The 14670-nt window shown below is 46.6% G+C and overlaps 5 protein-coding genes and 1 non-coding gene across 6 annotated transcripts in view; 4 read left to right on the forward strand and 2 right to left on the reverse strand.

Moving 5' to 3' along the window:
- The window catches only part of LY89DRAFT_709995 (uncharacterized protein), a gene marked incomplete at its 5' end in the record, with an annotated part of 2773 nt that extends 1970 nt beyond the window's left edge, over window positions 1-803 (forward strand). The window contains one exon of the mRNA XM_018217797.1: window positions 195-803. Coding sequence (XP_018066525.1) covers window positions 195-763 — 569 coding nt within the window. The 3' untranslated portion in view covers window positions 764-803. The remainder of the gene's footprint in view (window positions 1-194) is intronic.
- A 2241-nt stretch (window positions 804-3044) lies between these two features.
- Window positions 3045-3243, reverse strand: LY89DRAFT_t62. The gene has a single exon. It is a non-coding gene; the product is annotated as a tRNA-Gln (tRNA).
- A 3615-nt stretch (window positions 3244-6858) lies between these two features.
- On the forward strand, window positions 6859-9355 carry LY89DRAFT_786303 (amidase; the record flags this gene model as incomplete). The annotated part of the gene is made up of 13 exons (XM_018222968.1): window positions 6859-7029; window positions 7073-7281; window positions 7333-7581; window positions 7640-7663; window positions 7728-7809; window positions 7867-7923; window positions 7981-8072; window positions 8133-8420; window positions 8470-8517; window positions 8569-8782; window positions 8843-8917; window positions 8975-9109; window positions 9210-9355. The coding sequence occupies exons 1-13, from the start codon at window positions 7017-7019 to the stop codon at window positions 9353-9355; spliced, it is 1632 nt and encodes a 543-aa protein (XP_018066526.1). The 5' UTR covers window positions 6859-7016.
- Window positions 9356-10731: 1376 nt separating this feature from the next.
- LY89DRAFT_673954 (uncharacterized protein) lies at window positions 10732-11626 on the forward strand (the record flags this gene model as incomplete). Its single annotated transcript, XM_018213400.1, has 2 exons — window positions 10732-10841; window positions 10882-11626. 2 exons carry the CDS (start codon window positions 10732-10734, stop codon window positions 11624-11626), a joined length of 855 nt encoding a protein of 284 aa, XP_018066527.1.
- Window positions 11627-11829: 203 nt separating this feature from the next.
- LY89DRAFT_722537 (uncharacterized protein) lies at window positions 11830-13442 on the reverse strand. The gene is made up of 3 exons (XM_018218740.1): window positions 12608-13442; window positions 12229-12555; window positions 11830-12177 (listed from the first exon to the last, which is right to left on the reverse strand). Exons 1-3 carry the CDS (start codon window positions 13038-13040, stop codon window positions 11993-11995), a joined length of 945 nt encoding a protein of 314 aa, XP_018066528.1. The 5' UTR covers window positions 13041-13442; the 3' UTR covers window positions 11830-11992.
- A 120-nt stretch (window positions 13443-13562) lies between these two features.
- On the forward strand, window positions 13563-14515 carry LY89DRAFT_224048 (uncharacterized protein). Its single transcript, XM_018205973.1, has 2 exons — window positions 13563-13664; window positions 13721-14515. The coding sequence occupies exons 1-2, from the start codon at window positions 13626-13628 to the stop codon at window positions 14237-14239; spliced, it is 558 nt and encodes a 185-aa protein (XP_018066529.1). The 5' UTR covers window positions 13563-13625; the 3' UTR covers window positions 14240-14515.
- The last annotated feature ends 155 nt before the right edge of the window (window positions 14516-14670 follow it).

The raw sequence follows: 14670 nt of genomic DNA on the forward strand, positions 1-14670 counted from the left end.
GTATGCCCTCTTTGTGCTTGGTTCTGATCTCTGCACCTGGGAGACGTGGAGACATAGGTGGAGTGGTAAAAGGATCCATAATGGTGGAGTTGTTGATAGTTTAGTCCTAATGTAAAGAGTTTTAATTTCGAGATTCTACAGCCTGAACGCACGGACTTTTGTCCCCATGTTCGTTACCCCACGTTATGTTTTAGCCAAGTATGACAAGGGGCCATTTAAGCTTATCTGCGATGATTTTGGCCCAGCAAATATGATTGTCAATAACGAGCGGGATTTGAAGATCGTCGGTGTCATTGATTGGGAATGGTCATATGCTGGGCCCTGCCAGCTTTTCTGCTCTCCACCGCACTGGCTTTTACTCGATTCGCCAAACTATTGGTTCAAAGACGATAATAGCGTTGCTACCAGGTACGAGAAGTTTTTGGAAATGTTCCTGAGGATCCTGGAAGAAGAGGAGGGAGCTATACTTAGGGATGTTCCTTTGGATGAGAGGCCTTCAGCGCTCATGAGAGAATGCAAAGAAGATGGGCGAATGTGGTTTCACTGCATCATTCGCCAGGGATTTAACGGCCCCGATATGTTAGTCTGGGAACGGCTCCGAGCTGCAACACCAGACTTTGATCGGCTTGTTGAAGCAGTCTCGGAGGAGAAAATCACTGCGTTCGTCAAGGAGAAGATGGTTGCCTTAGCCAAGTACAGGCTGAAAAGGGATAAGAAGCGAGATTGGTTCGATCAGGTCATGTGCACGGCAAGTCAGGGTTAGTGTAGCCGCTTTATTACGATCAATTATTTGAATAGAGAGCAACATACAGCCCCTCCAAGGTTGGGGTATACTGCTTACACGCATCTGCAAGGTGCTCGTTAGATGGGGTTCTGCATCTTAAATACCATCTCGTGATGTGCTGTTCCACTAACCAACCCCTTTGGTATGCACTCTTCGTATCCCATCCAATTAGTCAAATAGCAGCATTTCCTCTCAACCCCATCACGTGGATATTATAGCCTCAAGCTTCATTACAGTAGAGTAGTAATTGGTCGAAGGCTTGGAATCAGACAAATCACATCGGTGAGTCATTCCATGCATGAGTCACTAACGGTAGAGATTGAACGCCGGTTTGGTGCGGTGGCATGCAGGGTTTATGCCACATTGACGCAATATGGAGTTGGATGCAGAACAGGTGTTAAGGGATTGCACAAATCGGGTTGGACGCCGATTGATGAAAGGCTGATTTCTTTGCAGACTGATTCCATGCAGATCGATTTCGTTGCACAAACACTGCTCTTGCTGTAGTCTTTTCTAGATGCGGTAAGTGAATCACTCCATACATGAGTCAACATCGCCTATCCCAAATCTCCAGCCCATAATTCACTGGATCTTACAGGAGATAGCGGACGAAGGGTAGAGCTGGTCGAGTGTCGGGCCGCTGCAGAGGACTTGCCTACATCCCGGGCGGCGGTGACGTGTTCGAAGTGAAAATGTAGGGAGAAAGCCAACATACACAGCGGAGCAGGGCGAATGCATTGCCGTATTTCATGTACACAACAGAGTAAGGCGAGAGCCTTTGTTAATCTGCAATATATGATGCACTTAAATAGCAATGGCCACCACCTAGAAAGATGCTCCTAAGCAGCATCGTGAATTGTCCACGTCCACATCCCACACCCTACACCCATTGCTTCACCGAGAACCCCATTCAACCTCCTCTAATCGTGCACCGAATCTATCTACCGACCAACTGAGATCAAGAATTCCGAGACCGAGGAAGAACACAAGGCACGCGAAGCTGTCAATGATCGTATCGCAGACACCAAAAGCAGCGACATGAACCGTATGATGGACGCAGGCACATCGTCCCAGAAGAAGAGGGACGACATCAAGAAGGAGAAGGAGGAGAGAGAGAGGAGGGAGAGAGAGGTTTGTGATTACAGGAGCCAGCAGGGCATGCAATTCAGATACTGACTCCTAAGCAGGCTGCTGCCGGTGATAGCAGCTCTCGTTCTTAAACTCTATATCGGACCCAACGATTGCCAGCGATGGCTGTCTCAATCTTTCATATCAACGAACGCCATCGCCGACGACGGGTCTCAATCATGGAAGGTCGCTCCCTTTTGACGAAGCAGTTGTTTACAGGAATTGAATTCATTCCTTAGCCAGATAGTTCAGTATAGGGTTCGGGTACAATGTCTCCCAGGTGCCTTGCCGCCCAAATGAAAACTGTCTTCTTTGATGTTCATCCGATCCTCGATACAATGCGTCGACAATGGCCGTACGTACGTACGTTTTAGTTTGTCCACTGATGCCGCTTCGGCTTTGCGCTCCTAAGTGTGTGGTAATTCTTCCTCCTTGTCATTTACAAAAGCCCCTTTGTAGAAGAACCTTCTCCGTCGCCTGCTATTGCAACTCGATGCAGCTTCATATCGAAGATTACGAACATTAGACAACTGTCTTAATTCCGGACCGATGCGTGTTGGATTCCATCCCAGAAGAAGATCAATCACTAATGGCTCATATCAATTTGCTCTCTTTAGTGAGAGCTTCACAATCCCGAGACACGTTGCTAAGTGTTGGAGCCTTCATAGCGGTTCAATATGCGTAATGAGAATATCAATCGATATCACTACGGCTTGGGTTTAGGAAATGTATTTGATCCGTCGCCGTTGTTCTTTAAATCGGAGCTTTTTTGTGCTCCAGTTCTTCCTTCGCGACCGAATCACGTGATTTAATCATATATTTTATAAATTTTGTTTCAGAGTTTTTTTTTTTTCAAAGTAACCTAAAGGGGCCGAAGCCAAAAGAATGATATCGGAGTCGAAGCTGCCTGCAGAGCTAAAATATAGAGTCTGAGAGTTTATACCCTCAGCCGCGATAACGTGCCGCCGCACTGTCCCAATCCGTCATGACAACACCTGTCCACTTCGCCCTGCTACGGTAAGCTCGCTTATTAAACCTATTGTAGTTATGCTTGAATATCAATATCAATATCAATTAAAAACTCTTTCTCATTCATTCCAACAAAAAAAAAAAAAAGAGTCGAAAAAATTATTGAACAGAGCGAGACTCGAACTCGCGCCACTTTCGTGACCAGGAAATTGTGCTAAGGAGACCTTAACCTGGCTAGCATTTATTTAGCATAATTAATAACCTATTGAATTTAATTTGTACATACCGCCATAACCTGTAAACTGTTAATATTCAACAACTAACTTCAGAAAGAATTGATTTACCAGCTCGGCCATCTGTCCTGTTATTTGGTTGAAAAGTGGTTAATTAAAAATATCAATGTTAGTATTTCAAAAGTAATTACCCGAGGATTTGCCTCGCTACCGCTAGGAGCTGTCACATGGTCCGATTCTGCCGTGGCAGAGAAAGTAGGAAGTTGGAGAATTATAGGGCTGATTAGCAGCGATGGGGTGTCTGCCAATAAGATAAAAAGCGTGATCTCCACCAGAGAATCTTCGAGATTCCTACTCGCGCACCCCCTTTGCCACTGCACACACGCAAGAAGCCTCCACCTTCCTTTGCGCCAGGGGGATAGTATATTTGTGCACTCTAGCTTGCTCGCTTATTGTCACATTATGGTGCTTACGCAGTCTTAGGCATTGAACCAACATAACATCGAAGCTGCTGACGTTATGGTCGCGCTTAGGCCAGACTCAGGCAGCACTCGGGACGCTGAAAACGCCGCTTAGGCTCGCCGCTTGGCTTAGGCAAAGCGGTAACCGCTCTGGTTTGGAACAATTAATTAAAGAGAAGATTATATCTTAACACATAGGATATATTCTACTTAGAGTATAGGTATTTGTGACTTTGTATGTTACGGGGCTTCTATACACACGTGATGTGTTTTCTCCTCACATGCTCTTTACTCGAGGTTTTCTTTTTAATAAAGTAAAGGGGAAGGGCTATTTCTCTATACTCGTTCCTTTTATCGAGAAGTATAAACGTAATTTCCAAGTAAATTCTATTGCAGATATCGTAGTATTAGGGTGCTAAATCTGGCTCCCCCTTTGGCGTTTAGGAAAAGCCGTACTATTAATAGAAGGGGCCGATTCTGAACCCCGAATTAAAGGTATGCCTCTAGCCCTATAAGTGCACTAAAGCGGTAGCACGTTTGTTTGTAAGCTATACTTTAAACTAATCGCCCTTAAAGCATCTTGTTTTAGGTTATTATAGAGTAGTGTACGTGTTTTATTCGTATTATAGAATGGAGTATTCTTATTTGTAGTGTTATAATTTGGAGTGTTCCGACTTGTAGTACGCAAATTTAGCCTGCTAGAGATTAGAGCACGTCAAAGTTTTATATTAAAATATAGGCTATTACCCTCTTTTTAAATAATTTGAGTATATTATTATGTGGATAAAGGACGTAAGTGTATCTTAATACAATTGTTTGGGACGAGAGAGTAAGGGTTTTTAGAATAGACTAATAGAATTAATCTTGGTGACTCGAGGATGCCAGGGGTGTGACTTGTTGGTTGTATTCCGCTAGTATAATACAATATATCTATAAGTCGATTGATACTAAATAAAATACCTCGAAAACTTGAGGTTTTGACCTCTGTTTTCTGAGGGGTTTCGTTTCGCGTTAGTTTGATCGGGAAATATACAATTCCCTCTAGCTAAAGCGGGCGTAGTCTTAGGTAGGTTAGCATGTATCCCAAAATGGATTTATTTCAAGATACCAAAGTCTATTTCCGTCTTGGGCCTGAGCAATCGTTGCTCTAACCAGAGCCGAGCCCTGAGCCCTGAGCATGCTCAGGCTGAGTCCCAGTCGTGCTCAGGGCGATCACTTTCTAGTCCTTATAGGGTGATTAATCATGAAAAGGGGCTGTAAAATCGAGTCGGGGACCTCTTTCGACCCCCTTGGCTATAATTGCTGTTACCGAGTGGAATAGCGTCATCAAGAGCAACTTCGTCCTCATGGAGTCTAATCCTTAAACTGCATTCGAGGAAGTGACGAGGTTACAATATTGTAAAGTGGAGTCTTCTGTCTTGGAAACATGCAATGTCTCTGAAACCAGTCTTCTGTCTAGAGGCATAGTAGAAAGCTTTGGCTGTTGAACTAAAGTAGTCAGATCAACTTCGTCGGCCTTAATCAGAATCCAGTCTTCGGATTTGCTGTCTTGGAGAAGCTGATTGACATCCATGGCAGCCTACAAACGGAGATATATTAGTGTTGAGTATAAGCACTGTTCAAATACGAGGCGAAAATAGATTTTCTATCATAATGGATGAAATCATGATCAAAGATCAAACATGGGACAGAAGAGAAGAAGAATGAAGTATGACCTACGAGTATGCTGACTTCTTTAAACCCGAGGCGATGGAGAGTAACGAGACACGACTGAGACTGTAAAATGGTGAGTGGCAAACGGAGCGCCGTCTGGCGAATTCTTTCCCCGTAACAAACCCTGCGGACGAGAAAGGCCCACAAGAAGTAAGCGAGGTATGGTTATACTTCCAGCTTCCAACTTCAGTCATGCGGGATTGGACGAGTGTGGTACCACTCACTCTTCGTCAATCAAATGACCCGCCAAGATATGCATCTTTAGGCTCCAATAAACAGCAGTGTTTTGCGCTAAAATATTTGTATATCATTGTGCAGCGAGTCGAAAATTGTTTACCACTTTTTCATTTTACTGTAAAACCATCCACCTGAGCACAGGAGATGATCCCGCCCGCACACCATACAATATGCCGCACACGTCAAAATACATAGGAAAGAAATTTGCTGCCCGATCCTCATTTCCAGGCCCAACACCTTGCTACAGCTCCCAGTTCCCAGGGTCCATTTCCCTGAGCCCAATACCAAGCCAACACCCGAATACCCTAGTTGCAGCGAAAAGAGAATCTTGCGTGCAGTTTCTAATGCCACTGCACGTTGGATTCTCTTTTCGCTGTAACTAGGGTGCTCTCGATCCAACCGCCAATGCCTTGAAGATTCTCGCCGACAGGAGTCCAATTCAAGTCCAAGGTTGTGTCGCCACTGTTTCCGGCCAATGAAAGATTGATGTCGTCTTCGTCAAAGAATGGATATGATCCATGTGCATTCGTTGAGGCTTGCCGTCCTCTCCATCGTGCTGCAGCTATGTCGGCTACATCAAAGTGGCCTGCGTTCTGATTAGGGATCATGTTGCCCCGCTGAAACCTCGATTAACGTTGAGCTGCATCATCTGCAAATACCCCTCAACCCCGGCGAGCATTTTCGTGTGGTCTTGCATATCGCTGATGCCTCTGCCGGTCTCGCCTGGCTTGCGTGACATCTCGACGGCAAATTCTAGATTTGAGGCTCAAAATGGTAATGCTCGTCGGATAGCCCAGACTAGGTACTTTGTCACTCTGTATCGAGTTGCGATGGTGGGAATGGATTCGGATTTAGTAGAAGACATGCCCACCGGTCGCACGATGGTTCACGGAAGCTCACTGGTCTGCTCACATTACCTCGAATGCCTGGGCACTCATCAGGCCAACGATGAGTAGCTTCATGGATGGCAAGGGACAGATATCAAGCCAGGCGATAAGATGAATGCTGTCTCCGGGATGAGTTGCCAAGTTATCTGCTCGAGGCCATGAATGAGAATCTTTGAAAGGAAGACCAACCGGTCACAGAAAATGCGTGGCTTGAGTTTGTCCCGACTGACTTTTGCAGCCCAATTACGACCATTAGAACTTTGGACTGGTGAAGTGTTGGCCCTGTAGAATTATTAAAGTTGAATCTGTGGCTGGATGGTTTTGTGGTTCAGGGAAAGTGAGGCGCTCACCGGTCTGTCAACAAAGGGTGCATCGTGATTGGTTCGCGCTTCCCTTCTTCGTTTTCACCCGATTCGTTCGCGCTCTTCTCTTCCAAACGTAATGCAATAAATATGTGATGACTATCAACATCGGTCATGGATATGAGATACAAGATCTCCATCTTGTTCTTGTCCATCTGTCTGTTCTCGCTCTGGCTGCGCGCTCGAAGCAGCGTCCAGGAGTCTCTATTCGACATGCAGCTCCCGGCCCACCTTGATCGCCCATGGCAAGAAATTGTAGCAGAGAAGTGAAGGGCACTTCATCAACTCATTCCACAAGACTGGCTGCTCCCTACAGATGTATTGACTCGAGCGGAAAACACGCCAAAACTAGTGGGGGACTTCATCGAATCTCTGCTGGACCCAGAAACCCGTGAGATCACAGCCTTGGATCCAGTCGATATCCTGGCACGTGTTCGTGAAGGTACATACACAGCAGTAAAGGTCACTACAGCATTCTGCAAGAGAGCACCATACGCCCACCAGCTTGTATTGCTCCACTCATTTCAGTCACATCTTCATCACGCTAACTGTTTCCAGAATAACAATGTCCTCGAGTTCATCTTCGAAGCAGCTCTCGAGCAGGCGAAAGAGCTTGACCAATACCTCGAACAACATAACGAGACTGCTGGTCCGCTGCATGGTCTTCCTGTCAGCATGAAAAATCAATTTCACGTCAACAGTGTTAATACTTCGATGGGATACGTGGGTTGGATCAACAAGGAGAGACCCGTGGAGAGCCTTTTAGTGAAAGAGCTGAAGAGCTTAGGAGCAATCCCAATTGCCAAAGTAGTCCCTCTTACCTGCCATGGTCTATAATAGATATCCTGCTAACAAGTCTTCGCAGACTACATGCGTGCAAACTTTGTTTGTAAGCCAAGCCTGGGCTCATTTACTCCCAAACAGGCTCGCACTTTCAAGCTTACACGTCATAGTTTGGAGAGACGAACAATAACATCCTTGGGTACACGAAGAATCCTTTCAATCAGGCTCTGTCCACTGGAGGATCCTCTGGAGGTGAGCACGCATCATATTAGATTACCACTCCCACCAAGCTTATCAGCATTGATCAAGGTGAAGGAGCATTTCAAGCACTGCGAGGCAGCGGGATTGGATTTGGGACGGATATTGGTGAGTGCGCTCCGCCTTGAAATTGGAAAAGCATAGAGCGCTCACAGTATGCTTCAGGTGGCTCAGTCATAATGCCGAGTGCATTTGCCGGACTTTACAGCCTCAAGCCGTCTCATGGCCGCATCTCTTACAAAGACGTGGCGAATAGTGTAGGTTATTCTCAGGTCGAGCTTTGCTACGCGATGATCATCCACTAATATTTGGTGCAGGTTCCTGGCCAGCCAGTAATTCCCTCGGTCATTGGTATCATGGCCATATCGCTTCCATCCCTGCGACTGATGTTTAAATCTTTGCAATCGACGAAACCTTGGCTTGACGATCCAGAGGTCATCAATTTCTCGAGCAGACTGGAAACGGAACCCAACTCTATAGCACTAGAAGGCAGCGATAAAGTATCGTTCGGGCTATATGAAAATGATGGGATGGTTGTTCCACACCCTCCAATCCAACGGGCTTTGCGAATAGTCCAAAAGGCTCTAGATCTCAAGGGATATAAAGTGTGTGCTATCCCATGCGTACTCTGAGCCCTGCTAACGAGAGCGTTAGTTCGTGACATGGGACCCACCATCTCATCGAGAGGCAGCAACTATGCATGTATGCAGCTGCATAAGCTTGAATATGTATGACAGCTGACACATGCTACAGAGCTTCTTCCTGCGCGCTGATGGAAACGCGGATGTCTTTGAGCAAATCAATTTGTCTGGCGAGCCCTTTATTCCAGAGATACAAGCACAGTTTGGGGAGAAGCCCAAGCCCCCAGCTCTATTACTGGATTTTTATAAGCAGTACTTGCATCTCAAAGAATGTCGTGAAAAATATCAAGCGTATTGGAACTCAACAGCCACGAAATCTTCGACGGGTAAGTTATCGTCTTTCCAAATCAAGAGAGGTGCATTGAAATGATGGACTTGTACTATAGGCCTTCCCGTCGATGCCGTAATATTGCCAGCATCACCCCACGCAGGAGTAATTCCAGGAAAATATTACCACTACTGTACGTTGTCTGATCCATTCGCTTGTGCATGAGGCGGCCTGCTGAGAGGCGTAAAAGTGTACAGCAACTTCCCCAACGTTCTCGACTACACCACCATGGTCATCCCTGTCACCAATGCCAATAAGACAATTGATATTTTTGATAAGGACTACAAGCCACTAAATGACGTGGACAAGAAGAATTGGCTTGCGTGTAAGTCAATCTTTCACTTATCATCCCGAAGATCTAGACAATGCAGTGATCTGCTATCATATGACTCCCATGACTGACATCCATTTGCTATTCACAACAGATGACCCCGAGAAGTACAACGGTGCCCCAGCATCCTTTCAACTTTTAGGCAGAAGACTGGATGAAGAGAAATTGATTTCATTAGCAACAATCATTGTGGAAGCCTTGGAGGAGTACAAAAAGCAAGATGGTTGGGAAAACGTGTGAAGAAAGACCTGGGGGCAAGTTGAAACAACGTTCAAAGGGCTTCTCAGTATTGTTTTTCGCCTAATCTCTACGAGCATAAAGCCCAGTGCGGATACTTCTTTGCCCTCTTGCTGTTTTCAGACGGCACACTCTAGAGACATTTCAAATATGGGTTCATTCGCAAAGTTATAGTCAGTCTCAGTTTTTCAACTATCCATGTCTCGAAAACTCAACACTTGAATTGGAATTTGGTTTTTCTGGCTTCCTGATGTCATGCCGCCATGCCCACGCGACTCCCTAATTCGGCACCCTGACAAAGCACCTTTGGATTTTGACTTACAGCAGAACGAAGGTCAACTCTTTCTATTCTCTCGTTTCTTATGTCTTAAATTATGCAGATGCGTGATGACACGTGAATATCTAAGTGGTCCGACTGTCTGGCTGGTGTTGTTGTAAATCTTCTTGGAGGGGGACTCAACCACTTGCATATAGAATTCTCAGCCTCAAAGGCTGTGAAGGAAGAAGTGGATCGGAGGAGTTGTTGGCGAGAGCGAGCGGACGATCATGGTCTGGGATCCGGAAGAGTGCACAGAGCTTTGAAAGCTAAGAATGCGGAGAAGGAGGTGGCGGTGGATGGAGAGGAGACGAAGAGGCAGAAGGGCTTGGAGCAAGCGAGGACTGCGGCACCACCGAGCTACAGTCAGAATGCTAGGAGCTATTGAACCAATAACGAGAGACTAGGAGATTCGTGGTGGGGATTTGAGAAAGGAAGAGCTGGAAAGCAGATGGTTGGTGATGCAAGTATTGCTATTGGTATCTCTCGGGGTGATTTCTTCTCTTGACAGCCTTTTCCTGCACGAGCGGCAACAATGTATAATGTCCTTCAAGCGTATGGAAAGAAATGACTCAATCATATGCATGCCTCACAGTGATCCCAATCAAAGTGATCATGTCTTTCGAAGCCAGAATAGCTGCAATTGCGCGTGTCTCGTCAGACGCGGAAGCCGACGTTGGAGCGTCGAGACAGAGATGAAGACATGAAATGAGATGGCTTCAATGCTCTCTGTTTTGGAAGCTTGGTCGTGATGCACTAACAGCTACAAAATTCCTTTCAATAGTTTCAATGGGCTGGTGAGCCTCGTGAGCCTGGTGTGAATCCGCTCATCATGCAACTCCACAACAACTCCCAACAAGGGCGTAAGCCACACAACGCGAATTACCCTCCGCATCTCAAAATGATAAAGCAGAGCAACTTCCCACGCTCGCGAGGAGAAGATTTCCGCCCCCAAAGCACACCTTTTCGCAGTGTGTAACCTCGACAGCCTCAATTTTGAACATCCTTGTCAACGCCCTCTCGCCCTCACACCCTCAAACCCCGACGCCCTCTCACCCTCATCATGCAAGACTTCAGCAACAACGAAAACTTGACGAATGGAAGGATGGATATCCCTACCTCAGACCCACAATATGACCCCAATTGGGGTTTTGTTGGCGCTGAGGCTGGGCGGTGAGTTTTTTTTTTTGATATCCTGCTAACCGTCGGCCAGTAAATCAGAGCACATCGGACTCAGTCTTTACACTGGCTGGATGTATCCAACCCCTGAAACAACGGGAGCGCCGTACTTCAACCTTTCAGCTGGCTGCATGGTGCATCCAGCCGAGAGAAATGACTTCGCAACTCTCGCCTCTCCCATCCCACTTGGATTTGGCGATGCACAAAGCCAAGCAGCATTGAAGGCTCCCACCGCGGCAGCCACAGCTCCAGCTCCAGTGGGGAACACATTTGCTTCTGACATTCCACTTGGATTTGGCAATGCACAGGACCAAGCAACCTTCACGGTTCCTACTCCAGCAGTAAATTCATTTGCATGTTCAATTCCTGGATATTACAGTGTACAACAAGGCCAAGCGATATTCACGGCTCCTGTAGCACCGGCCACCACTCCTGCTCCGGCTGTGAGCTCATTTGCCTCTAACATTCCACTTGGATATGGACATGCACAAGGCCAAGCAGCGTCCACCTCTCTTGGAGCAGGGGCCACGACCTCTGCTCCAGCTCCAGCCGTTAACACCTTTGCTTGCACCCAATCACGCTGCCAAGCCTCTTTCAAGCGCGACACTGATCGCATCCGCCATGAAGCTTCCAAGCATGGCGTGAATGGAACTCTCCATTTCTGTCAGGTCTTGGGATGCCCCAAGAGTCTGGGTGCGGGGTATACCCGCAGGGACAAGTTGACGGAGCATATGTGGAAGAAGCATGCTAACTTGGGTTTTGTCAAGAGAGCCCATTGAGCTGGGAATGAGAGCCACTCGGCAGAAGGCTATGAGTTGTCCTGGAGACTTCTGTTCTTGGTGGTCTCTGTATGTCAGTTGGCAAAGTCTGTCTGTGGGAGAGGCCCTAAAGCTCGGTGATGGTCCATTCGTTTTGTGTATTCTTTCTTAGGGAGGATGTTAGTTAGCTTAGGGTACACTTTCAAGGCAGCAACATTCTCTTAACAGATTCCTCGAATTAAGTGCTGAATTCTCTCGTGATTTCGTCCTTCAAAGAGTCGTGCCCGAAAGAATCACCTTTCTACAACTTTGCAAAATGAGTACTAAAGTGCCACCCATACTGTTCACCACCTTTTCGTTGTTGTCTGTTCCTTCTCTCTGTTTCCCTCAGCGTTTTTTCACAATCATGTGATTTCCCCGCTTGCACCCGTCTTCTCTGATAGCTTTCTCGCAGCAGGACCACACGAACCCATCTTCGTAGTCCGGCTCATTGACGAGTGTCATGATTGCTCCTCCTATGCCTTCGTCGTGGTCACACCAAAAGTCATCCTCATCTGTTGGTTCTTTCGTACCTGTACTTGTCAGCCTTTTCGTCCCACACGTAATAAAAGGGGAAGAGATACCAGGATGATGCAGACATGCTTTGCGCTTATTGTCATAGATATCGAACCTAGTGTGGCATCTTTGGCACCTGGCCATTTGTCTTGTCTTCCGAAGAGTTTCCTCTGCTTTCCGCTTCTGGTCTCGTTTTGGTGGCTCTTTGACAGTGATATTGATTGCGGCTTTGTGTTTCGTCGACTTGCAGCCCTCGTCGTCTCCATCCTTGTCACAACAATCCCAAATGAATCCTTCTGCCATGCCCGCATCGTCCTTAAAGTCGCTATAGTTGCCGTGGCACCTGGGATCATGATCTGCCCATATATCTGCCTCGTAGTCTACTTCTTTCGATCCTGTTCCCTATTAGCGGATCTCCATGAGAAATCATTCACTAGGGTATCAAACCAGGGTGCCATATGCAATCGCCCTTGTCGTTGTAAGTTACATCGAAGTCTTCGTTGCAGTGTTGGCACTTCGCCATCCGAGGTCCATATTCCTCGTCTCTGATGGCGATTGGTTTCAACTTCTTCCTGTTTCGAGACAAGTCTTCCTCGCTATCGCTGCCCTTTTCAGTATGCGATGAGGTTTCATCGTCCTCTGCGTCTTCGGAATCTGTGTCGGCATGATATCGTACAATGTCCTTTCCTTGAACCAAGAACTCTTTTTCTAGAGCTTCTCGCAGATCCGTCATACTTTCACAATACTGTTTGACATATTTTCGTAGTTTCTCTTGAGGCAAAGTGTCGATAGCATCCTTCAAGGCCTCCGACATGATGGGCTTTGGAGTAGGCTTGGGAGCAGCGCGCGTTCGACGAGTGGAGGTTTTCTTGGGAGGCATTATTTCGGAAGCCGTACTCGACAGCAAATACACAATCAACGTCGAGGAAACAATGGAAAGAGGGAAGACGCGACGATGGAAGAATTTCAATGTTATCGCCCCCCTGCAATCGCGGCATCAGCTGATAGCTATTCCTGACTGGGAAATTGCAGGGTAGCATTGACTACACGCAGAACTCTAGCCATCTCAGCCACTTGGAAGATGAGACTGGAAGACAACGTATGTTCAGAATGCTTGTGTGGCATTTTTGGAGACCAGAATATGGAATGACTTCAAGCTGACTTGCTTGAAGATTCTGAGAGGCATCCATTGGGGACTACTTGTCCTCAAAATGTAATCATATTATCCAGAAGGTGATACCATCAAAATATTGAGAAGTCTGAGATTAAAGAAGAGATTAGGAACAGAACTTGACTACAGAGGTCTTCAGAAGAGTTTTTCCGTCCGATCTGTTTGTCACAATGAGGATTAGTCAGCTTAAAGCCGCTCCGAAAAATCTTCCCGTCTCCTTCGTCTCCTTCCCTTCATCTCATCAGATGCACGAAAGCCGTCCTCAAACCCAACCCCCAAAAGGTGTCAGCGGCCATGTTTGCTACTCTTCTTCTCTTAGATTGTTCTCACGAAGTCCGCATCCTTGATCCCTTCATTCATTGTATGTAAGATCGCTCATGACTCGCTAGTCGAACAGCTGTCAGTTCCGGCATCGGAACGCCCAAGCAAGTGTGGAAAGCCATGCTTCGGGCCAACAAGAAAGAGGTGGAAACGATTTGACCTTGACGGATCTGCATGAGCAAGTGCTTGGCAGATTGCTGAATTGCAAGAGGTGTGGGTTGTCCCGTCAAGGTCGCGAGAGGGGGCATCAAGATGATTTACTTCCGTGGTGTGGAATTATTTCCCCCAACCCTACAGGACATGGTCCAGTACAGATGGTATCTGGATATAATACGTTCATCATGCAGTTCCTTTCTGATTCTACTCTTTCCTTTTCTCCGGCGTTTCACGTACAAGGACAGCGGTTGGGCAAACATACATTCAAATTACATAAGAAGTTCTACCTGAACGGCAAGTGCTGCATGCATCTTACGTTTCGCGATGCTATCTACAGCTATCACGGTGGACAGATCCGTGGGTATTGGTCTTCTGGTCCTCGGGTGATTGTTATCAGATCGCACTTGTGCAAGCCTTTGCTTCTAGCGTGAAGCTTAATCCGTTATCTGATCACGCTAGGGCGGTGGGGTTAGACTTCAAGGAAGCTTTGATTCACCTTGGTCATCAGATAGCCAATCAGTTGGTTGATCCAGGCGGTGAAGTGGGGTCTACATGGCCTCGCCAACTTCTGGAATCTTGAAGCAGAATCTAACATCTTGGCATTGTTCCCGTCTTTTCTTTCTTCCATCCACCTGTCGAATTTCCATGGTGGCTTGATGACAGTCCGTCTTATTGTCTTCTTCTACTTCTGGTGTTGAAGTTCACAAATATGGGACGGCCGTATCCTGGGCTCATATTTAATCCCTGGCCAGTTCCTAATTCTGCTCTTGTAACATTATCAGGTCTTAGATTACCAATCTTCTAAGTTCCCAATATGAATTCCCGTATTCTCTTAGGGTTTTTGCTCTTCATTTACCCGATT

The sequence above is a fragment of the Mollisia scopiformis genome, assembly GCF_001500285.1.
Source record: "Mollisia scopiformis unplaced genomic scaffold LY89scaffold_22, whole genome shotgun sequence".
Taxonomy (NCBI): domain Eukaryota; kingdom Fungi; phylum Ascomycota; class Leotiomycetes; order Helotiales; family Mollisiaceae; genus Mollisia; species Mollisia scopiformis.

Bases quoted from the DNA above. Each gene is read 5' to 3' on its own strand.
- LY89DRAFT_722537 (XM_018218740.1), bottom strand. From the start codon at position 13,040: ATGCCTCCCAAGAAAACCTCCACTCGTCGAACGCGCGCTGCTCCCAAG. The intron at 12,556-12,607 runs GTTTGATACCCT...AATAGGGAACAG, and splicing joins CGATTGCATATGGCACCCTG to GATCGAAAGAAGTAGACTAC. The intron at 12,178-12,228 runs GTATCTCTTCCC...TGACAAGTACAG, and splicing joins AGCATGTCTGCATCATCCTG to GTACGAAAGAACCAACAGAT.
- LY89DRAFT_224048 (XM_018205973.1), top strand. From the start codon at position 13,626: ATGTTTGCTACTCTTCTTCTCTTAGATTGTTCTCACGAA. The intron at 13,665-13,720 runs GTCCGCATCCTT...ATGACTCGCTAG, and splicing joins TCTTAGATTGTTCTCACGAA to TCGAACAGCTGTCAGTTCCG.